Source organism: Mauremys mutica, chromosome 2 (genome assembly GCF_020497125.1).
Source record: "Mauremys mutica isolate MM-2020 ecotype Southern chromosome 2, ASM2049712v1, whole genome shotgun sequence".
In the NCBI taxonomy this organism is placed as follows: domain Eukaryota; kingdom Metazoa; phylum Chordata; order Testudines; family Geoemydidae; genus Mauremys; species Mauremys mutica.
The window spans coordinates 296,773,280-296,797,052 of NC_059073.1; the positions used below are offsets into that span (position 1 = coordinate 296,773,280).

A 23,773-nucleotide genomic window follows, 5' to 3' on the forward strand; every position below is an offset into this window, starting at 1 on the left:
TGTTTATGTTTTCCTAACTACCTAGAAGCATCTTTCTAGTTAATGCTAATTTCCCTGAAACCAATTATTATTATTTTATAATTGGAGATATACTAATCTCCTAGAACTGGAAGGGACCTTGAAAGATCATCGAGTCCAGCCCCCTGCCTTCACTAGCAGGACCAAGTACTGATTTTTGCCCCAGATCCCTAAATGGCCCCCTCAAGAATTGAACTCACAACCCTGGGTTTAGTAGGCCAATGCTCAAACCACTGAGCTATCCCTTCCCCCAAGGTAAAGTAAAAACAGAGTCTGCTTGGGCAGCCATAGCATGTCACCTTGAGCCACGCAGATACTCTGCCAGCAATACCAGCAAAGCCTATGGCTGCTAAGGGATGCACGTGTCTCACTAGACATGTGCATTTCACTCTTTGGCATGTCATTAGCTCAAGCCGACAAGAAGCAACAATGTTTACCTCGAGTAACTTTTCCAATATTGCATCCCCAGGGGACAGAAGGTGCCCTGCACTAGCAGATATAAATCCCAAGAGCTGAGATCAGTTAAGGGAGGATCAGAATGACCGTTTGAGCCCCAGGAAAACAATTTTATAGGAACCAGATGATTTTGTGGGGTTGTATCTCAGGAGCTCCTTGCTCAAATTACCCCAAATTTGGATCACTAATCTCACTCTGCATCCCCATGAAGCACAAATAATGTCATGCTGATCCAAGCTAGCATACAGATTTTGGAGCACTTGGAATACTCACCCAGCAAGCAAGTCCCAGACAATTCTAGCAGAACTGCCAAGGGTGCTATAATTAATCTTGGCTCAGGAACATAGACATACGATCCTGCTGCCTCTGCTGCATACCTCTCGCAGCTGCACAAGCCAAGGTGGAACCATGCACCCTCCTGGAGCAGACAGCAAGAGGAATGAGCGACTGGGCTCCCGGCTGCACAACACAAACTGCCACACGTCCAGCGTAACCAAGAACTGAAGAGCTTTTGAGCAGAAACCCCCCTCCCCAGCAAAACACCCCCAGTTCCTCCCTGGATTAAATTAACTTCATTTCTCTGGCACCAGCTACGCTTCACCAAGGGCCACACGTATGGCTGCCTATGCGGGGAGGGCCACAGCTGCCTGCAGAAGCAGGCTCCATCAGCCACTGTGTCACTTGGGCCCTTCACAAACCTTGGGCCACAAAGGCCTTGGTCCCATCTGACGCGGTGCTGGGAGGAGCTGGTGGCAAGTGGCCCCTTCACGCTAGGCAGCAATGGGGCAGGGAACATGATTCATCATGAAGAACATGAAACTCAGGCAGCTGTGAATATGTCAAGCTGAACTCCAAGCTGGCTCTGCCACACCTCAGTGCTAACTACAGCCCAGAAAAGCTACTGAGGGAGGGGGAGGCCGCAGCCTGCAGCCATGGCCCCAGCATCCCTCTGTGGCCGTGCCGGCACCACGTGTTCTGCAGAGGCAGCGCCAGCATGGGGCAGGTCAGACGGCAGCCCCCAGTGCGACAAGGACAGACACATGCCAACCAGGGCATACAAACACCAGGATTTATTCCCAAATCTCCATAATACAAAGCAGGGCCAGCGCAATGGCCCCACGAAAGGCAGGGGCCCACCATAGGCTACAGCAATAGAGCCTGCTGGCACGGGATGGACCGGGTTGGTGTGGGCAGAGGGTGTCTGAGCTGGGAGAACAAAGGGCAGGTAATAAAAAGGTAATAATTGGAGATATATCAATCTCCTAGAACTGGAAGGGACCTTGAAAGGTCATTGAGTCCAGCCCCCTGCCTTCACTAGCAGGACCAATTTTTGGCCCAAATCCTTAAGTGGCCTCCTCAAGGACTGAACTCACAACCCTGGGTTTAGCAGGCCAATGCTCAAACCACTGAGCTTCAGGGGCCAGGCTAGCATAGGTGGGAATGGGCACAGAAGGGCTGGCTTTGGCTGGTGTGACGGGGGAGGGCAAGGCTGACCTGGGCTGGGCAGGGCAGGGCTGTCACAGGCAGGGCAGGGCACAAGAATTCAGAGCAAATAAAGAAAAGGATTTAGAGGTGGCTCAATCCAGGCTCCAGGCCTCTAGTAGAGAATGTCCTCGAAGCTGAGCAGCAGAAACTGGTGCAGGGAAGATGGCAGGTGCAGCTCAGGCAAGACCTGCAGCAGCCGGCCCTCCAGGTAGCTCCTGAGTGCACAGCGGGCCAGGTGCTGCAGGGAGCGGGGCCTCTGCCCCAGGGAGAAGAGTGACTCGTAGAAATCTGGGTGCTTCTGTCAGGAGAGAAGAGATAGGTCAGCATGGGCCACGTTTCCTCAATGACAGCTGGCTGGTGCCCCTACCCAGGGCTGGCTTTAAGCTGATTCCCCCAATTCCCTGGAATTGGGCCCCATGCCTAAGAGGGCCCCGCGCTTTAGGTGTCTTTTTAATTTTTTAATTTTTTTTTTACTCACCTGGCAGCGGCGGGGGCGGGGGGGAGGCATGTCCGCTCTGGGTCTTCGGTGGCATTTTGGCGGCGGTGGGTCCTTCAGTGCCGCGGAAGACCCGGAGCAGACCCCCCCGCCACCGAAGTGCTGCTGAAGCCCCGGACCGCCGACGGGTATTCGAATCGGGCTCCGCCGTTCATAAAGCCGGCCCTGCCCCTACCCCATGTCATGTGACAATGGCAACAACTCAGGGGCAGACACTTTCAACCAACACTGAACAAGGAGCTCTGTTAGCACAAAGGTCACAGCCTTATCCCTACAGCCGTTCGGTTTCTGTCTCTCCCTGTTTCACTGCAGAGCTTCTGCCCAGCACCTTCCCTGCCCCCTCAGAGGGACCTACCCGGTCAGCCAGGCACTGTGGGGTGAAGCCCCAGGTCCCTGAAGGCTCTTGGTTCTCTTACCTGCATAATCTCAGCTGGGACAGCCTCTGCCCACTCGTCAGTGACCCGCACACGGTCGTAGCTGTTGATCAGCACCTCGATGGTGCGAGGCGAGGAGCAGCAGTAGCGCAACACCTGCAGCAGGGGAGGGGACGGGAGAAGGCTGGTCTCACGCCCCAGGCACCGCGCTACGCCTCCGGAGACCTGGCTTGGATTCCCTGCTCTGCTTCTGCCGCCCTGTGAGCCAGGGCAAGTCCTGTAACCTGTGTCTTTTCCCAGTCTGGGATGGGCCATGCCCATGTCGCACGCGGTGGGGTGGGCTGTGCCTGAGGGTGGCAGGCCTGCGGGTTGTTATGGCAGCCGGAGGGCTGCGTGTGGGTCGATTCCCTCCCCATCCCGACTCCCACTCCCCATGGCCCAGGCCATCAGTAGCTGTCAGAGCCTATTCCAGCTGCAGGAGTGAGCCTCATTATCTGGTGTTAATAGGAGATTAATTAGTGTTAATTGTTGATTTTCCTGTATTTTCCCAAAGGGGAGAGCAATCTGCAGATCTCCAGGCTGGGTAATTATTGCACTGCTCGGGAATGAAGGAAGATAGTTAACCCTTTGCTTGCTGGTGTCTCGCACAGAGGATGCGGGAGGAGCTGGGGACGATGCCCCACGGAAGGAGAGCTCCTCCTAAGGCCAGGGCCAGAGAGACAGGCCAACTTCACCAAGGCGGGACAGCACCTCGTGGGCCTGGAGATTAACGGAGCTTGGTGGCAGGGCTGTGTGCTCAGCACACAGGGAAGACAAGAGACTCCTAGGGGGAAATATCACTCCACGTGAATCCCCCCTCAATACACCTCCCTCTGCAGCCCCCTCCCCCGCCCCCATCACCTGCTCTCCCCACACCCGTCAATCTCTAGGTCTGGACATGCCACATCCCCTGCCCCACGCCCTGGTATGCTGCCCCCTTCCTGCCCTGCCCAGTCCCCATCACAGCCAGGCAGGGTGGCAGGGGAGGGGGCAGGTCATAGGCTGTTCAGGACGCCCCATGGGCGCTCCTGGTAGGACACTGCTTGCCAGGCAGCCGACATGTTCTGCATCCACTGCAGCGCCCGTCCTAGCTGATCTCAGGCGCCCATTGCACTGACCCAGCTTGGAGGTGACAGAGGTCTAGCTCATGGTGCCACACTCCCCGGCAGACAGCTTCCACGCTGCCCCTCCAGCCCAGTACTCTGTGGGATGAGCCCCAGGCACGGGGAAAGCCTGCACACTCCCTGCAGAGGGGGCAGAGTCAGGAAGTTGCATGTGGCCAGCACCTGCAGCTGGCCTCTCCTCACACCTAGCCCCCACCCCGTCCCGCCCCGCCCCTGCAGGCTGCCACCCTCAGGGCCGTTTGCAAGGAAGGGAGCCCCAGCTGGTGTGACCAGGGGCTGAGCATGAGGTCCTGCCACTTTGTCCTGCCCTCTATGGCCCTGGTCCAAGAGCACAGGTTCTCTGGAGCATGGCCTTTCTCATGCACCCTCTGTGCCCCGCCCCACCTCACAGCCTGGGCCCACACAGCCCACACCCCCTCCTGAAGAATGACTGACTGGACTGACTGCACCAGGACTAAACAACTCGAGCCAGGGGACGACGGCCCACGGACGAAGAGCATCTCCTAAGGCCAGTGCCCGAGAGACAGGCTCACTTTCTCTTTCCCAGCCGAGTCCCCACTGCTCACAACGCCAGGGCTGGGAGCTCGGGCCCTCACAGCCCCCCAGGCCCTAGTAACCTCAGCAGGGGGCAGCGGTGCCCTCCCCGGTAGATACCTAAATGTGGCCATTAAAGGGACACAGCTGGGCCCCTCAATCAGGAGCCCAGCCAGGGAAAGGAACCCAAATGCTGGTGCCTGGGGTCTGGGGACCTGTAGTGGGGCGGCTGCCCCACTCCTGGAGAACAGGGGTTGAAAAGCAGCCAATCATGGCCCTATAAAAGAGCTGCCGGGCGACCAGGCCAACAGTCTCTCTCCTGCCTTGGAGGGAGAAGGGCCCAGCTGCCTGGGGGCAGGGTTCTGGACAGAGCCGGGCTGGGAAAGGGCAAGGGGAGCTGGGGAGCTCCAGCCTGGCAACTCCCCGGGCTGAGGCCATGGTCAAGGCCGAAGGGGGCACTGGGGCTGGGAGGGGCAGCCCGGGAATAGGCAGAGGCAGCAGATCCTACCCCCTTGCCGATGAGGAGTGGCCATGACAGACTGCAGCCTGCCCCAGTGAGCGGGGGGGGGGGAAGGCTAGATGGTGACTGGCTGTAGCCACTGAGGTAAGGTGGGGATAGAGGGTCGGGGGTTCCCCTGGGAGGGGAGACCCAGAGCGTGGGGGTACTGTGGGGGCAGAACCCTCAGGTTAAGGGCACCTGGGTCTGGGAGGGAAACGGAGGGGGGGGGCAGGCGAGACACCGGCCTATAGAGGGCGCGCCGGAGGCTGGAGAGCTAATTCCCAAGATGACCAGCAGGAGGCGCTGAGCCGGCGAGTCTTTGGACCCCAATTGCTGGGCAGCAAGAGGGAACTCAAGCCCCTGAACCGGCAGGGAACAAGGCCTTGACAAGGGGAAGGCCCCTGCCTGCAGGGGAGGGAATGCATCCTGGAGGGGACCCCTTTCACACACTCCTCTCACGCAGCACCCGTCCTGCTGCTGCCCCAGGCAGCTCCACACCTTGATGAGGGCCCCGGGCCAGATGCGTATGGAGCCGTGGTTGAGCAGCGCCCGCACCACGAGCTCTGGGCGGTGCCCCAGCTTGTAGGCGGCCACCTGCAAGATGTTGTGCATGGCTGTGTTGCCGCTGTAGCTCATGATGTTGACACTGGCGCCGTGGGCCAGCAGCAGCTCCACCACACGGGCGCTGGCGTTCTTGCAGGCCTGGTGCAGCGGGCGCTGCCGGTCCCGGTCTGCAGCATCGACGTTGGCACCGCTCTGCACCAGCTGCTGGCAGACGCGATAGTAGCGCTCCGTGTCCTGGGGTGGGTGTGCCTGGGCGCAGGCGGCATTCAAAGGGGTCTGACCCTCCTCGTTCTTGGCCTCCAGCCCCGCTCCATGGCGCAGGTACAGCTGGACGTGCTCTTCCAGGCCGTGCCGTGCCGCCACGTGCAGCGCTGTGTCCTCTTCCTCCTCCGTCTGGCTGTTCACGCTGGCACCATACTGCAGCAGCACCTGCGCACACCTGCAGGGCGTGGGACACCTCAGCCATGTGTTTCCCCCTCCTCTGCCCAACACCTACCCACTATCCCCCGCAACTACCCACTGCCCCGTAGCCCCCATCTGCTGTCCCAGCCACTCCCCGCCTGCCCGCTAGCCCCCTTCCACCCGCCATCCACTCCCCGCCTGCCCGCTAGCCCCACCACTTCCCTTCACCGTCCCCCATCCACCCACCGCCTGCCCCCTTCCTCCCGCCATCCACTCCCCGCCTGCCCGCTAGCCCCGCCGCTTCCCCCCACCGTCCCCCATCCACCCACCGCCTGCCCCCTTCCTCCCGCCATCCACCCACCGCCTGCCCGCTAGCCCCCCCTTCCCTCCACCGTCCCCCATCCACCCACCGCCTGCCCCCTTCCTCCCGTCATCCACCCACCGCCTTCCCGCTAGCCCCCAACTTCCCCCCACCATCCCCCATCCACCCACCGCCTGCCCCCTTCCTCCCGCCATCCACCCACCGCCTGCCCGCTAGCCCCACCACTTCCCCCCACCATCCCCCATCCACCCACCGCCTGCCCCCTTCCTCCCGCCATCCACTCCCCGCCTGCCCGCTAGCCCCCCCCTTCCCTCCACCGTCCCCCATCCACCCACCGCCTGCCCCCTTCCTCCCGCCATCCACTCCCCGCCTGCCCGCTAGCCCCGCCACTTCCCCCCACCGTCCCCCATCCACCCACCGCCTGCCCCCTTCCTCCCGCCATCCACCCTCTGCCTGCCCGCTAGCCCCCCCCTTCCCTCCACCGTCCCCCATCCACCCACCGCCTGCCCCCTTCCTCCCGCCATCCACCCTCTGCCTGCCCGCTAGCCCCGCCCACTTCCCCCCACCATCCCCCATCCACCCACCGCCTGCCCCCTTCCTCCCGCCATCCATCCACCGCCTGCCCGCTAGCCCCCCACTTCCCCCCACCATCCCCCATCCACCCACCGCCTGCCCCCTTCCTCCCGCCATCCACCCTCTGCCTGCCCGCTAGCCCCGCCCACTTCCCCCCACCATCCCCCATCCACCCACCGCCTGCCCCCTTCCTCCCGCCATCCATCCACCGCCTGCCCGCTAGCCCCCCACTTCCCCCCACCATCCCCCATCCACCCACCGCCTGCCCCCTTCCTCCCGCCATCCACCCACCGCCTGCCCGCTAGCCCCGCCACTTCCCCCCACCATCCCCCATCCACCCCCCGCCTGCCCCCTTCCTCCCGCCATCCACTCCCCGCCTGCCCGCTAGCCCCCCCCTTCCCTCCACCGTCCCCCATCCACCCACCGCCTGCCCCCTTCCTCCCCCCATCCACTCCCCGCCTGCCCGCTAGCCCCGCCACTTCCCCCCACCGTCCCCCATCCACCCACCGCCTGCCCCCTTCCTCCCGCCATCCACCCTCTGCCTGCCCGCTAGCCCCCCCCTTCCCTCCACCGTCCCCCATCCACCCACCGCCTGCCCCCTTCCTCCCGCCATCCACCCTCTGCCTGCCCGCTAGCCCGCCACTTCCCCCCACCATCCCCCATCCACCCACCGCCTGCTCGCTAGCCCTCCACTTCCCCCCACCGTCCCCCATCCACCCACCACCTGCCCCCTTCCTCCCGCCATCCACCCACCGCCTGCCCGCTAGCCCCGCCACTTCCCCCCACCGTCCCCCATCCACCCCCCGCCTGCCCCCTTCCTCCTGCCATCCACTCCCCGCCTGCCCGCTAGCCCCCCCTTCCCTCCACCGTCCCCCTTCCACCCACCGCCTGCCCCCTTCCTCCCGCCATCCACCCACCGCCTGCCCGCTAGCCCCCCACTTCCCCCTGCCATCCCCCATCCACCCACCGCCTGCCCCCTTCCTCCTGCCATCCACTCCCCGCCTGCCCGCTAGCCCCCCCTTCCCTCCACCGTCCCCCATCCACCCACCGCCTGCCCCCTTCCTCCCGCCATCCACCCACCGCCTGCCTGCTAGCCCCCCCACTTCCCCCCACCATCCCCCATCCACCCACCGCCTGCCCCCTTCCTCCCGCCATCCATCCACCGCCTGCTCGCTAGCCCCCCCCTTCCCCCACCATCCCCCATCCACCCTCTGCCTGCCCGCTAGCCCCCCCCTTCCCTCCACCGTCCCCCATCCACCCACCGCCTGCCCCCTTCCTCCCGCCATCCATCCACCGCCTGCCCGCTAGCCCCCCACTTCCCCCCACCATCCCCCATCCACCCACCGCCTGCCCCCTTCCTCCCGCCATCCACCCTCTGCCTGCCCGCTAGCTCCCCCCTTCCCTCCACCGTCCCCCATCCACCCACCGCCTGCCCCCTTCCTCCCGCCATCCATCCACCGCCTGTTTGCTAGCCCCCCACTTCCCCCACCATCCCCCATCCACCCTCTGCCTGCCCGCTAGCCCCCCCTTCCCTCCACCGTCCCCCATCCACCCACCGCCTGCCCCCTTCCTCCCGCCATCCATCCACCGTCTGCCCGCTAGCCCCCCACTTCCCCCCACCATCCCCCATCCACCCACCGCCTGCCCCCTTCCTCCCGCCATCCACCCTCTGCCTGCCCGCTAGCCCCCCCTTCCCTCCACCATCCCCCATCCACCCACCGCCTGCCCCCTTCCTCCCGCCATCCATCCACCGCCTGCCCGCTAGCCCCCCACGTCCCCCACCATCCCCCATCCACCCACCGCCTGCCCGCTAGCCCCCCCGACTTTCCACCCACCATCCCCCATCCACCCACCGCCTGCCCCCTTCCTCCCGCCATCCATCCACCGCCTGCTCGCTAGCCCCCCACTTCCCCCACCATCCCCCATCCACCCACCGCCTGCCCGCTAGCCCCCCGACTTTCCACCCACCAACCCCCATCCACCCACTGCCTGCCTGCTAGCCCCCCATCTGCTGTCCCATCCACCTACCGACTGCCTGCTAGCCATCACCCACCATTCCCCATCCACCCACCGCCTATCTCCTAGCCGTCACCCACCGTCCCCCATCCACCCACCCCCTGCCTGTTAGTTCCCTATGCATCCACTGCCTATCCCTCACCCTTAACCCACCCCCCAACCATTCCCCTCACCGCCCACCATTCCCCCCCAACCCTCTGCTAGCCCCAGACCCGCCTGCTCTGCCCCCACCTACCTACCTGGCTACTAGCCCCTCAGTCACCCATGACCATCACTCAATCCTGCCATTCTCCCACCCTGTGCTGACACCCCGTTGTGCCCACACCTCTTCCACAATCCCAGTGGCTGGGCCCTGGCATCCCAGGCTCCAGGGGCCCTGTGCAGCCCTGTACTCAGACCAGTGGGTTCCAACAAACGGGACCAGGGGCTGGGCAGCAGGACTCCTGGGTTCTATCCCAGTTCTGCCCCAGACTTGCTGTGTGGCCTGGGGCACGTCCATCACTCTGTGCCTCGGTCTGCCCCTGCCTGTGGATGGACTGCTCCTACCTGACCACCTGTGACGTGGTCTGGGATTTGCCAGTGCAGTGCGTGCTGGCTGGGCCTCACTAGCCTCCCGCTGGAGTTGTGGGCACATGAGCCCTGCTGGCTGGGGAAGCAGTGACCCACGCATCTGAGCCAGCCCCATGCTCAGCAGCACGCAGCTCGGGCTTTGGGACTGGAGCCTGCAGTCAGCTACCAGAGCCTGACCGCACTGTGCTGTGCTGTGCAGCCAGGCCTGGGCTGCCGGGGCGAAAGCAGGCCTCTCCCCCGTGGGCTGTGGCACCCAGACACTCAGCCCTGGGCTGGCGCCTGGCTCTGGGGCGGGGCTGCTGACAGGCCCACCGTATGCGGGCCCCCCCCGCAGGAAACTCACTGGATGGAGGCTGGGCTCTTGCAGAGGTGCAGGGGCTGGTAGCCAGCCTCAGAGACAGTCTTGGGGTCAGCCCCGAAGGAGAGCAGCAGGCGCACGCAGTCCGTTCTGGCCGCCGCGCAGGCCTCGTGCAGAGCTGTCTTGCCGCCAGGTGCAAAGTCCACGGCAGCGCCCCTCAGCAGCAGGTGCCTGAGGCAGTCCAAGTAGCCGCGCCCAGCCGTGATGTGGAGCGGCGTGGTGAGCTCCTGCTCGTAGGTCAGCGACCACAGCCCTGCAGCGGGAGAAGGGCTGTGAGGGGGACAGCCACAGTGCCCACCCTGCCTCTCCCACAGGAGATCAGCCCTCCTTCTCTCAGCCCCCCAGCTCTCCCTGCAGCTCCACCGGGACCAGGTGTCCGAGGAAACCTGCTGGGCTTGGACCTCGTGCAGTGGGGGGATCCCCAGGCCACACTGAGTCCCACCCCAGAGCTGCCTGTGGGTGGGGCTCGCCCTTGGGGCACAGCCAGGTGCCGTGGGAAGGGGATCTGCTCTCTCAGCTGCGCCCAGCAATGGTGTACTCGCCAAGACAGGCAATCAGGACAAGACAGGCCAAACACTCAGAAAGGGAGGGGGGCTTCTGGTCATAGGCGCCGGCTCCGGGGCTGGAGCACTCACGGGGAAACAATGGTGGGTGCTGCCCCCTATCAGCTCCCTCCCACCTCCCCCACTGGCAGGCCCCGTGGATCAGCACCTGCTCCTCCCTCCCCACGCCTCCCACACACCATGAACAGCTGTTTTGCGGCATGCAGGAGGCTGGGAGGGAGGGAGGGAGGGAGGAGCGAGGATGCGGCGCGCTCGGGGGAGGGGGCAGGGAGAGGAGGAGACAGAACTGGGTGGGAAGAGGCGGGGCAGGGGTGGGGCCTTGGGGGAAGGGGTGGAGTGGGGGCAAGGCCCAGGTAGGGTGACCAGACGTCCCAATAAAATCGGGACCGTCCCGATATTTATGTGTTTGTCCCGTGTCCCGACCGATCTTTGGTCGGGATGCAATTCGTCCCGATATTTCACTCCGCCGGCAGCACTGTTTTTGGGGGGTTTGTTGTTGTTGTTGCTCTGCCGGCAGCACTCCGTTTTTTGGGTTTTTTTGCTCCACCAGCGGGCCCCCCCATGTGTCCCCATATTTACTTCCTCTCCTCTGGTCGCCCTAGGCCCGGGTCAGAGCCGGGGGTCAAGCACCCCCCTGGCACTTTGGAAAGTCAGTGCCTGTGCTCCCAGTCTCCGCAGCCCCTGGCCACAGCAGTCAATGCAGGGCATTGTGGGACAGGGCGGGGGTGTCGCCACTCATGCTGCGTTGCCCTAAGGACATGGACGGTCGCTCAGAGCCGCTCGGGGAGGCGGTGCCACTGGGGTGGCATGTGGGGCACCCACATCAGGGGGAGACACATGCACCTCTAGGCTGATGCAAGCTGCCCAGCGTGTGGTGTGGCCCAGGCCCGAGCGCGGATTTGTCCTGCTTTCCCATGCCGTTAGCAAAAGGTTCAAAGCATGTTTCATGGTCCCTTTGCCCACGGGCGGCGGGCAATGGAGGCTGGGAGAGGCTAAGCCTCCCCAAACCTCCACTAATGCTTCGCATCGCCGCCCTGGGGCCAGGCTGCGGCAGGGCTCAGAGCTCCTCTGAGGGCCCAGGCTCAGCCCCAGCTGGTGCTCCCCCGGACTGCTCCGGGCACCGGCCGGGGTTCGGGGCTGCTCCGGGCACCGGCCGGGGTTCGGGGCTGCTCCGGGCACCGGCCGGGGTTCGGGGCTGCTCCGGGCACCGGCCGGCGTTCGGGGCTGCTCCGGGCACCGGCCGGCGTTCGGGGCTGCTCCGGGCACCGGCCGGGGTTCGGGGCTGCTCCGGGCACCGGCCGGGGTTCGGGGCTGCTCCGGGCACCGGTGGGCCAGCCAGAGTTCAGGGCTGCTCCGGGCACCGGCCATGGCACTGAGCAGGCGGAAGACTCCGTATATCAAAGCCCAAACCTCATCTGAAACTGTTTAATGTTGAATAGTGACCCAGTTATATTAACACCTTTGGTCCATATATTCAAGTTGAATTAATACAGCATCCCAACCCCCCACCCCAGACAGCACCAGCACCAACCCCGCCCCAACACACCCCAGACAGCACCAGCGACACCCCCCGCCCTGCCCCAACACCCCCCAGACAGCACCAGCGACACCCCCCTGCCCTGCCCCAACACCCCAGACAGCACCAGCGACACCCCCTGCCCTGCCCCAACACACCCCAGACAGCACCAGCGACACCCCCCGCCCTGCCCCAACCCCCCCCAGACCTCCCCAGCGAAACCGCCTCCATGACCCAACCCCCCCAGACAGCACCAGCGACACCCCCCGCCCTGCCCCAACCCCCCCCAGACAGCACCAGCGACACCCCCAGCCCTGCCCCAACACCCCCCAGACAGCACCAGCGACACCCCCCGCCCTTCCCCTTCACACCCCAGTCTGCACCAGCGACACCCCCCGCCCTGCCCCAACACCCCCCAGACAGCACCAGCGACACCCCCCGCCCTGCCCCAAGCCCCCCAGACAGCACCAGCGACACCCCTGGTCCTGCCCCAACACCCCCCAGACAGCACCAGCGACACCCCCGCCCTGCCCCAACCCCCACAGACAGCACTAGTGACACCCCTGCCCCAACACCCCCCAGACAGCACCAGCGACACCCCGGCCATGCCCCAACACCCGCTTACAGAACCAGCGACACCCCCTGCCCCAACACCCCCCAGACAGCACCAGCGACACCCCCCGCCCTGCACCACCACCCCCCAGACAGCACCAGCGACACCCCCCGCCCTGCCCCAACCCCCCAGACAGCACCAGGGACACCCTCGCCCTGCCCCAACCCCCACCAGACAGCACCAGCGACACCCCCGCCCTGCCCCAAGCCCCCCAGACAGCACCAGCGACACCCCCCGCCCTGCCCCAAGCCCCCAGACAGCACCAGCGACACCCTCGCCCTGCCCCAACCCCCACCAGACCGCACCAGCAACACCCCCGCCCTGCCCAAAACCCCCAGAGAGCACCAGCGACACCCCCCGCCCTGCCCCAAGCCCCCCAGACAGCACCAGCGACACCCCTGGTCCTGCCCCATCCCCCCTGACTGCACCAGCGACACCCCTGCCCTGCCCCAACCCCCCCAGACAGCACCAGCGACACCCCCGCCCTGCCCCAACCCCCCCCGACAGCACCAGCGACACCCCCGCCCTGCCCCAACTCCCCAGACAGCACCAGCGACACCCCCCGCCCTGCCCCAACCCCCCAGACAGCACCAGCGAGACCTCCCGCCCTGCCCCAACCCCCCCAGACAGCACCAGCGACACCCCCGCCCTGCCCCAACCCCCCCAGACCGCACCAGCGACACCCCCGCCCTGCCCCACCCCCCCAGACAGCACCAGCGACACCCCCGCCCTGCCCCAACCCCCCCAGACAGCACCAGCGACACCCCCGCTCTGCCCCAACCCCCCAGACAGCACCAGCGACACCCCCCGCCCCGCCCCAACCCCCCAGACAGCACCAGCGACACCCCCCACCCTGCCCCACCACCCCCCAGACAGCACCAGCGACACCCCCCACCCTGCCCCAACACCCCCCAGACCGCACCAGCGACACCCACGGCCTGCCCCTTCCCCCCCAGACTTCACCAGCAACACCCCCCTCCCTGCCCCAACACCCCCCAACAGCACCAGCGACACCCCCGCCCTGCCCCAACCCCCCCAGACAGGTGACTAATAAATGCTCCCTACTTTCGAACAGACGGCCTTGCCTCATGGATTGTAATGCTCCCTAAGAAGGAAAAGCCTCTCTCAGGCATATCTGATCTCGACTGGCCTCACTGGTGAGACCCACGGAGAGAAACGAGGGTTGCTGGAACGCAAAGGGTCAGTCTCAGAGTCCTTGAGAATAGATGATCTGTCCTTGGGAACAGGTGGGCTCTGGCCCACTGAAGCGGTTACACCAGGGGTTCTCAAACTGGGGGTCAGGACTCTTCAGGGGGTCACGAGGTTATTACATGGGGGTTGCGAGCTGTTCTGTTGCATAACTAACTTTGCAAGAGGTAAATCAACTAAGGTGGTGGGCTCTGATTGGTTAAAGAATTGTTTCGCAATATGTTAGGATTGGTCAAATAATTATTTTGTAGTACTTTGGTTTAAAATGATTGGTTAAGGTGCAGCTAAGCAGGACTCAAGTGTCACTATATAAGCTATCAGAGAGGTAGCCGTGTTAGTCTGGTTCTGTAAAAGCAGCAAAGAATCCTGTGGCACCTTATAGACTAACAGACATTTTGCAGCATGAGCTTTTGTGGGTGAATGCCCACTTCTTCGGATGCAAGAGTGGAAATTTCCAGGGGCAGGTAAATATAAGCAAGCCAGCAAGTTTCTTCATGAGGTTGATGGATTTCCACTCCATACGGCTAAATGCAGTGCCTTGCATGGTGTCAAGTATCAGAGAGATAGCCGTGTTAGTCTGGTTCTGTAAAAGGAAGCTCTTGGGAACCAGCTCCAGGCCCCAGCCCCGAAGATCAGAGCTGCCAGACCTCAGAGCGGACAGGGAGCTGCAGACAGGGGAGTTTGAGAGGGAGAGCAGGAGATCCCGCTGCTGAACAGGCTACCAGGTGAGAGTACTAGCTGTTGGGTGTGCTCGACTGTTTGAATTTTAATTGTGATTCTGATTTCAGGTGACTTCAGTTTCAGTTACAGCTGCTGTGGCAGTTGGAACTGAGTGCCTGACCTTGTTCCCTTGATTGTTCCCTTGATTGCCTTTGACTGGCCTTCCCCAGTGTGACTCACGAGGGGGAGGGACTGACCTAGGCAAGCAGGCTTTAAAAGCCAGAGGCAGAGCGACCAGGGGAGCAGAGTGGACAGGGGGCTGCAGACAGGGGAGTCTGAGAGGGAGTTTGACAGAGGGAGGCTTACGATGGTTAGGAAGACCTGCAACACCTGTGCCAGCACTGCTTCTGTCTCCTCCACCTGCGCCTGTAGCCAGACAGAGCACCTGAGCATGGATGCTTCTACCCAGATCCTGGTGTGGTTTTGCAGGGACTGTAACTTGCAATTTCCACTTACTGATATCCAGGCTGGGTCGGCATCCAATGTGAAAGGTGCCTACTGGTGGAATCTCTCAGGCAGCAGGTGGGAGAGCTACAGGAGGAGGTGGCTGGGCTGAGGAGCATCCGAATCCACAAGCAATTGCTGGACAGTGTCCATGTGGAGACAGCTGAGGTAGCTGTCCCAGTACACAGGACTGCTGACACACCACTGGTGGAGGAGGAGATGACTCGGGGTGGACACTGGCAGCTAGTTACTCCTGGCAGCGGGCAGTGCTCCACCCCTGCTCTGAACCCTCCCGCCGTGGTAATAGGTAACCGTTATGCTCTTCTTAATACAGAAGAGAAAGAATCACCCCCGACAGTAAAGGAGGAGAAGCCTCGTACCCCTAAGGCTGGGAGCTCTGCTGCCACCACTGCGAATAGGAAACGTAGGGTAGTGGTGGTCGGAGACTCTCTGCTGAGGAGGATGGAGGCGCCATCTGTCGCCCTGACATTTCATCTTGGGAGGTATGCTGCCTGCCGGGGGCCCGTATCCGAGATGTTACAGAGGCATTGTCGAGGATTATCCAGCCCTCTGACTACTATCCCATGCTACCCATCCATGTGGGCACAAATGATACTGCGAGGTGTGACACTGAGCAGATCAAGAGTGACTACAGGGCTCTGGGAGTACGGGTGAAGGAGTTTGGAGCGCAGGTGGTATTCTCTTCGATTCTTCCTGTCAAAGGTAGGGGCCCGGGCAGAGACAGATGCATCATGCAGGTGAATGCCTGGCTGCGAAGATGGTGTCGCCAGGAGGGCTTTGGCTTCCTTGCCCACGGGATGCTATTCGAGGAAGGACTGATAGGCAGAGATGGTGTTCACCTTTCGAGGAGGGGAAAGACCCTATTTGGACACAGACTGGCTAACCTAGTGAGGAGGGCTTTAAACTAGGTTCGACAGGGACAGGTGAGCAAAGCCCACAGGTAAGTGGGGAACATGGAGACCTGGGAGATGGGTCGGAAACAAGAGGGAGCGTGGGCTATAATGGCAGAGAGAAAGAAGGGTCAGGGCAAAACTGGGAGGCAAGATCAAACCAGTATCTTAGATGCCTATACACAAATGCGAGAAGTATGGATAATAAGCAGGAAGAACTGGAAGCGCTAATAAATAAATACAACTATGACATTGTTGGCATCACTGAAACTTGGTGGGATAATACAGATGATTGGAATGTTGGTGAGGATGGGTACAGCTTGCTCAGGAAGGATAGACAGGGGAAAAAGGGAGGAGGTGTTGCCTTATATATTAATAATGTGCACGCTTGGACTGAGTTGGAGACGGACATAGGAGACGGAAGTGTTGAGAGTCTCTGGGTTAGGTTAAAAGGGGTAAAAACAAGGGTGATGTCGTGCTAGGAGTCTACTACAGGCCACCTAACCAGGTGGAAGAGGTGGATGAGGCTTTTTTTAAACAACTAATAAAATCATCCAAAGCCCAAGACTTGGTGGTGATGGGGGACTTCAACTATCCAGATATATGTTAGGAAAATAACACCGCGGGACACAGACTATCCAATACGTTCTTGGACTGCATTGCAGACAACTTTTTATTTCAGAAGGTTGAAAAAGCTACTGGGGGGAAACTGTTCTAGACTTGATTTTAACAAATAGGGAGGAACTCATTGAGAATTTGAAAGTAGAAGGCAGCTTGGGTGAAAGTGATCATGAAATCATAGAGTTTGCAATTCTAAGGAAGGGTAGAAGGGAGTACAGCAAAATAGAGACAATGGATTTCAGGAAGGGTGGATTTTGGTAAACTCAGAGAGCTGATAGGTAAGGTCCCATGGGAATCAAGACTGAGGGGAAAAACAACTGAGGAGAGTTGGCAGTTTTTCAAAGGGACACTATTAAGGGCCCAAAAGCAAGCTATTCCGCTGGGTAGGAAAGATAGAAAATGTGGCAAAAGACCACCTTGGCTTAACCATGAGATCTTGCATGATCTAAAAAATAAAAAGGAGTCATATAAAAAGTGGAAACTAGGACAGATTACAAAGGATGAATATAGGCAAACAACACAGGAATGCAGGGGCAAGATTAGAAAGGCAAAGGCACAAAATGAGCTCAAACTAGCTATGGGAATAAAGGGAAACAAGACGACTTTTTATCAGTACATTAGAAGCAAGAGGAAGACCAAGGACAGGGTAGGCCACTGCTCAGTGAGGAGGGAGAAACAGTAACAGGAAACTTGGAAATGGCAGAGATTCTTAGTGACTTCTTTGTTTCGGTCTGCACCGAGACGTCGGAAGGAATGTCTAACATAGTGAATGCTTATGGGAAGGGGGTAGGTTTAGAAGATAAAATAAAAAAAGAACAAGTAAAAAATCACTTAGAAAAGTTAGATGCCTGCAAGTCACCAGGGCCTGATGAAATGCATCCTAGAATACTCAAGGAGCTAATAGAGGAGGTATCTGAGCCTCTAGCTATTATCTTTGGAAAATCATGGGAGACGGGAGAGATTCCAGAAGACTGGAAAAGGGCAAACATAGTGCCCATCTATAAAAAGGGAAATAAAAACAACCCAGGAAACTACAGACCAGTTAGTTTAACTTCTGTGCCAGGGAAGATAATGGAGCAAGTAATTAAGGAAATCATCTGAACACACTTGGAAGTTGGTAAGGTGATAGGGAATAGCCAGCATGGATTTGTAAAGAACAAATCGTGTCAAACCAATCTGATAGCTTTCTTTGATAGGATAACGAGTCTTGTGGATAAGGGAGAAGCGGTGGATGTGGTATACCTAGACTTTAGTACAGCATTTGATATGGTCTCGCATGATATTCTTATCGATAAACTAGGCAAATACAATTTAGATGGGGCTACCATAAGGTGGGTGCATAACTGGCTGGATAACCGTACTCAGAGAGTAGTTATTAATGGTTCCCAATCCTGCTGGAAAGGTATAACTAGTGGGGTTCCGCAGGGGTCTGTTTTGGGACCGGCTCTGTTCAATATCTTCATCAACGACTTAGATGTTGGCATAGAAAGTACGCTTATTAAGTTTGCAGATGATACCAAACTGGGAGGGATTGCAGCTGCTTTGGAGGACCGGGTCATAATTCAAAATGATCTGGACAAATTGGAGAAATGGTCTGAGGTAAATCAGATGAAGTTTAATAAAGACAAATGCAAAGTGCTCCACTTAGGAAGGAACAATCAGTTTCACACATACAGAATGGGAAGAGACTGTCTAGGAAGGAGTACGGCAGAAAGGGATCTAGGGGTTATAGTGGACCACAAGCTAAATATGAGTCAACAGTGTGATGCTGTTGCAAAAAAAGTAAACATGATTCTGGGATGCATTCACAGGTATGTTGTTGCATTAACAGGTGTGTTGTGAGCAAGACACGAGAAGTCATTCTTCCGCTCTACTCTGCGCTGGTTAGGCCTCAGCTGGAGTATTGTGTCCAATTCTGGGCACCGCATTTCAGTAAAGATGTGGAGAAATTGGAGAGGGTCCAGGGAAGAGCAACAAGAATGATTAAAGGTCTTGAGAACATGACCTATGAAGGAGGCTGAAAGAACTGGGTTTGTTTAGTTTGGAAAAGAGAAGACTGAGAGGGGTCATGATAGCAGTTTTCAGGTATCTAAAAGGGTGTCATCAGGAGGAGGGAGAAAACTTGTTCACCTTTGCTTCTTGTTCTATCCTCAGAGGCTATGGGCTTCAACTGCAGCAAGGGAGCTTTAGGTTGGACATTAGGAAAAAGTTCCTAACTGTCAGGGTGGTTAAACACTGCAATAAATTGCCTAGGGAGGTCGTGGAATCTCCATCTCTGGAGATATTTAAGAGTAGGTTAGATAAATGTCTATTAGGGATGGTCTAGACAGTATTTGGTCCTGCCATGAGGGCAGGGGACTGGACTCGATGACCTCTCGAGGTCCCTTCCAGTCCTAGAGTCTATGAATCTATAAACACCCTGCCAATGACACGGTGCAGAAGCTGGAGTCCCCTAGATGACCTGATCTTGACTGGCCATCAAGAAAAGTTCCTCTGCCTTATTGGGAAGGCTTAGTGTGTGCCTTCTGTTTTGGTAATTGTTAATAAATAGCGGTTAAGGCAGAGGTCCTCAAACTTTTGAGGGTCGCGTTCCTCCTTACTGCTGTCTGCACCCCCCCACCCCAGAGCTGGGGCCAGGGGTGGGGCCATGGCGGGGGGGGGTGGACAGGGGTAAGGGGCTGGGGTCACAGCTAGGGGTGAGACTGGGGCTGAGAGTGGGGCTGTGGCCAGGGGCCGAGGTTGGGGGCTGTGGCCAGGGCCAGGAACGCAGCTGGGAGTGGGGAGGGTCTAAGTGGCACTCGTCCCCCCCATGAGGGCTGGCCCGAGCATTGCCGTCCGTGCCCCATGGACATTCCTCCATGCCCCCCTAGGGGCGGCCCCACAGTTTGGGGACCTCTGGATTAAGGATTTACTGTGTAAGGCTTTTTCACTAGTGAAAGACCCCGCAGAAGACTACGCCCTGAGCCCTAGGAACTGGGTAAGGGTGGGAGGTGCCTAAATTAGCCCGGTTACAGCTTGAGCCCATGGAAGGTAAAGGTGGGGTGCCCTAGCAGGCAGGTAACACTGGGAACTGTTTAAAGGCTGGGGCATGGCACAGACGCTGAGAATCCATGACAGCTGACTTCCTCACAGCTTTATTCTAAGTCCCGAATTGCCATCAAAGACTGAAGCGGTGGCAGTAGAGCTGATCGCGATCGCAGATTTTTTTTTTTTTTTTTTTTTTTTTTTGCTGCTTGGGGCGGGAAAAACCCTGGAGCCGGCCCTGACTTCTACACTGGTCCTGGCAGCAGCGCTGCCTTCAGAGCTGGGCTCCCGGCCAGCAGACGCTGTTCTCCAGCTGCTCAGCTCTGAAGGCAGCGCAGAAGTAAGGGTAGCAGTACTGCACGCACCCCCCCAATTACCTTGCGAGCCCCCACAACCCCCTTTTGGGTCAGGATCCCTACAATTACAACACTGAAATTTCAGCTTTAAATGGCTGAAATCATGACATTTATGATTTTTAAAATCCTATGACCATGAAATTGACCAAAATGGACTGTGAATTTGATAGGGCCCTACATATGTTCTATTAACCCCCTCCCGCATAGGTGCTGACTTTTCATTTTGCCAGTGGGTGTCCCAAACCAGCCCCACCCCCACTCTGCCCCCAGGGCCCTGCCTCTACTCCGCCCCCTCCCCCCAAACCCCCCTCTTTTCTGCCCCCTACTGCCTTAAGGGCAGTGAGAGAGGGATGGGGCAGAGAGGAGCCAGTGGAGGGGCAGCACCACTGAGCAGTTGAAGGGTGGGGCAGCCCGCTCCATAGCTGATCGGCCCACAGCCCCACTGAACAGCTGCCAGCCCCAGGGCCACCAAAGCAGTGGCCCCGGCCAGCCCCATGGCTGCTGAGCGGCGCCTATGCTCCCTCACCGGGATCTTGTGATACCTTCGGGTGAACTCCACTAGGCACAGTCCTGATTTTTTGGGTCTTTTTCTTCTATAGGCTCCTATTACCCCCCGTCCCGATTTTTCGCACTTGCTGTCTGGTCACCCTATCCCAGTGCAACAGCACTGGAAACGTTGGGCACCCTACCGTCAAACTGGCCTGAGTATCAATAGCAGTGCAGCCACAGCTGAGCGGTGCAGAGTATAAAGCTGCCTGAAACCACTGTGTGTTCTTGGCACAGCTCAGCCGGACCAGCGCTGCCATGGCCACACCGCTACAGCTACTGGCGCTAGCTCGTTGAGAGCTAGGGGTGTATGTGGCCACAAGCGGAGTCACACTGCAGTGTGGACGTAGCCCTAGAGACTGGGATGGGGACCCGGGTTGGAAATAAAACACCCTAGAGCGCTCTCCCCACCCCTCCAGCACTCCCCCATCACCCTCTGGCGCTCCCTCTGCCCCCAACACACATCCGCCTGGACTCCCTTCCCCTTGACACCCCCCAGCCCTTCCCCCCCCCACAGCCCCCCAGTACTTCCACCCATTAGCACTCCACCCTAGCACGCCCTCTCTCCCCCCCCAAGCACTCTGTCCCCCAGGTGCTCGCTCTCACCAAGTTTCCGGCTGGTCCACCGGAGCTCGTCTCCCTTGGATTCAATGATGAGGTTGACGGCAGCACTCTCAGTGAAATGCTTCCGCACCGCCTCCAGGTCCCCGGTGAAGAGCACATTCTGCACCAACACATCTCGGCACTCGATCGGCTCCATGCGGCTGCTGCGGAATCCCCGGCCCCTGGGCATTGGGGCCGCCAGGCCTTGGTCCATGTGCCTGGTGTGTGTCCGCCTGTCCACCAGCTCCTCGTCCGGCTGCAGTGCAGAGCTGAAGGGGCAGCTGTAGCCCGTCCTGGGGAGACGCACGGGGTGAGCCTTGGCTTTATAAAGGGGCAGTTGGCTGCTGCTGCTGCAGCCCCAGAGCTCCTGGCTCAGTGGCGTGTCCTTGCTGGGCTGCTCCCAGATGCAGGCTGCTCAGGGCTGGCTGGTTGGGTCAGGCACAGGCCTGACTCAGCCTTTATAAATAGCGCCCTTGGCAGCACCCACCACCAGAGTTTGTTTATCCTCCGCTGCTGGCACTGATCTCCAGGGTCACTTTGGGCGGGGGGCAGGCCACTGACTGCTTGCTCTCCCTGGCTAGCACAGGGCAGTGCAGACTCTTTCCCTGTGCCCCTGGGCAGTGGGTGCAGGGATGGAGGAGTCATGCCCACAGCACCCGGGAATGTGCACCACCGAGCAGAGCCAGCCAGGCCCAGATCTCACTGGAAATGTGGTGCAAAGCAGGAGCAGCAAGCGGGGGGAGGGTGCATCTGAGACAGGAGTTGGGGGTCAGGTCCTTTACCCTCTGCATATGGCACCTGGGATATAGAGCAGCAGAGTAGTGATGACCCTGGAGGAGCCCAGAGAGACCGGGGGGTGGGGTGGGGTGGGGGAATACTAGGGCAAGACTTGGCTGGGGCAGTGCGGTGAACAGACCTCACCTAGGGGTGTGGGACTGGGCAGGAGTGGGGAACAGGGAACATGGGGACTGTGCATTGCAGCCTCTTTCCAAAGGCAGGGAAGGGACACACTCGATGGGACTCTCGGGAGACCCCTCCGGGAACCCTGCACTCCAGTCCAGGCCCCATGGTCCCAGAGGCCTGCCCAGGGGCAGGAAGGGGCCAGCCCATTTCTGTGCAGTATCCAAATCCAGCCCCAGGAAAGGGAGGAAACCAGTTCTCCCCAGCTGCTTCAGAGGGGAGAGGTTCCTATGGAAACCACCAGGGCTTTAAAGGGCTTTTCCGTTTGGTTGTCACACCAGAACACAGCAGCCATCTCAGAGACATGACCTGGTTCAGGGTGAGAGAGATGCAGCTGCCAATGCCCCCCCCCCCCCCCAGAGACGTGATCCCAAGGAGGGCACCCCAGGTGGGCCATGTGCTGGGCTGGCTCCGTGGCCTGGCTTGGCTGCGCTGACTCTGCAGCCTCACAAGGCAGGAAAAATATTTTTGCATGTATTTCTCTTGTGAGTTTGTTCCAAAGTAAAAAGGTAGGAATGGGAGCTGGCCCCTGTGAAGCATCTAGGAGCTAGCCTGGGCTCTCTGCTCTGCTGCCTGGCAGCTCACACACCCCACTGAGCTGTCAGGCTCTCCTGGGCTCATGGCATCTTTAGCTGGGACACCACAAGCTGAATAAGCTGTTCAAGCGGCTCCAGCCATGGTGAGAGGGGAACAGCAGCCACTGGGAATCACTCTAGATAAAGCAACTGTTAAGGTTCCTCCCCCACTCTGAACTTTAGGGTACAGATGTGGGGACCTGCATAAACACGTCTAAGCTTAACTACCAGCTTAGATCTGGTCTTGCTGCCACCACTCTCAAGTACTAGCTCCCTTTTCTGGATAGTCTTGAGAGACTTTTTCACCGAGTTCCTAGTGAACACTGATCCATCCCCTTGGATCTTAACACAAGGATAATTTAACCATCCCCCCTCCTTTCCCCCACCAATTCCTGGTGAGTCCAGATCCAATCCCCTTGGATCTTAAAACAAGGAAAAATCAATCAGGTTCTTAAAAAGAAGGCTTTTAATTAAAGAAAGAAAGGTAAAAATCATCTCTGTAAAATCAGGATGGAAAATAACTTTTCAGGGTAATCAGATTCAAAGAGCCCAGAGAAACCCCCTCTGGCCTTAGGTTCAAAGTTACAGCAAACAGAGGTAAAATCCTCTCAGCAAAAAGGAACATTTACAAGTTGAGAAAACAAAAATAAAACTAACACGCCCTGCCTGGCTGTTACGTACAAGTTTGAAACATGAGAGACTGGTTCAGAAAGATTTGGAGAGCCTGGATTGATGTCTGGTCCCTCTTAGTCCCAAGAGCGAACAACCCACAAAACAAAGAGCACAAACAAAAGCCTTCCCCCCACCAAGATTTGAAAGTATCTTGTCCCCTTATTGGACCTTTGGGTCAGGTGTCATCCAGGTAACCTGACCTCCTTAACCCTTTACAGGTAAAAGGATTTTGGTGTCTCTGGCCATGAGGGATTTTATAGTATTGTACACGGGAGGGCTGTTCCCTTCCCTTTATAGTTATGACAGCAACAGAAAAGATTTTGCTTCAAAGCACCTTCACCTTGCATGGTCCCTTGAAAGACGTGTTAACTACTTATGCTAAACAGTCTGTTCCACCTTGCATTGAGCTGTGTGCTCTGAGGCCAGGTCTGCATTGCAGACCTAGGTCACTATAACTATGTCGCTCAGGGGTGTGAAAAGTCTGGAGACCTTCTCCTGCTGACACAGCTACTGCCTCTTGGGGAGGCAGATGAACCATACCGATGGGAGAAGCTCTCCCGTCGGCATAGGAGCATCTTCACTTAGGCTATGTCGTTCGGGGTGTGAAAAA

At 59.2% G+C, this 23,773-nt stretch overlaps 1 protein-coding gene across 1 annotated transcript; it reads right to left on the minus strand.

Annotated features, from left to right (window-relative positions):
* Nucleotides 1-1,529: 1,529 nt before the first annotated feature.
* On the minus strand, nucleotides 1,530-21,611 carry ASB10 (ankyrin repeat and SOCS box containing 10). The gene is made up of 5 exons (XM_045005300.1): nucleotides 20,960-21,611; nucleotides 9,816-10,083; nucleotides 5,524-6,028; nucleotides 2,872-2,985; nucleotides 1,530-2,257 (listed from the first exon to the last, which is right to left on the minus strand). Exons 1-5 carry the CDS (start codon nucleotides 21,168-21,170, stop codon nucleotides 2,072-2,074), a joined length of 1,284 nt encoding a protein of 427 aa, XP_044861235.1. The 5' UTR covers nucleotides 21,171-21,611; the 3' UTR covers nucleotides 1,530-2,071.
* Between the last annotated feature and the right edge of the window lie 2,162 nt (nucleotides 21,612-23,773).

Bases quoted from the DNA above. Each gene is read 5' to 3' on its own strand.
- ASB10 (XM_045005300.1), bottom strand. From the start codon at position 21,170: ATGGACCAAGGCCTGGCGGCCCCAATGCCCAGGGGCCGGGGATTCCGC. The intron at 6,029-9,815 runs GTGAGTTTCCTG...CACGCCCTGCAG, and splicing joins AAGAGCCCAGCCTCCATCCA to GTGTGCGCAGGTGCTGCTGC. The intron at 2,986-5,523 runs GTGTGGAGCTGC...CCCCTGCTGCAG, and splicing joins GGCCCGGGGCCCTCATCAAG to GTGTTGCGCTACTGCTGCTC.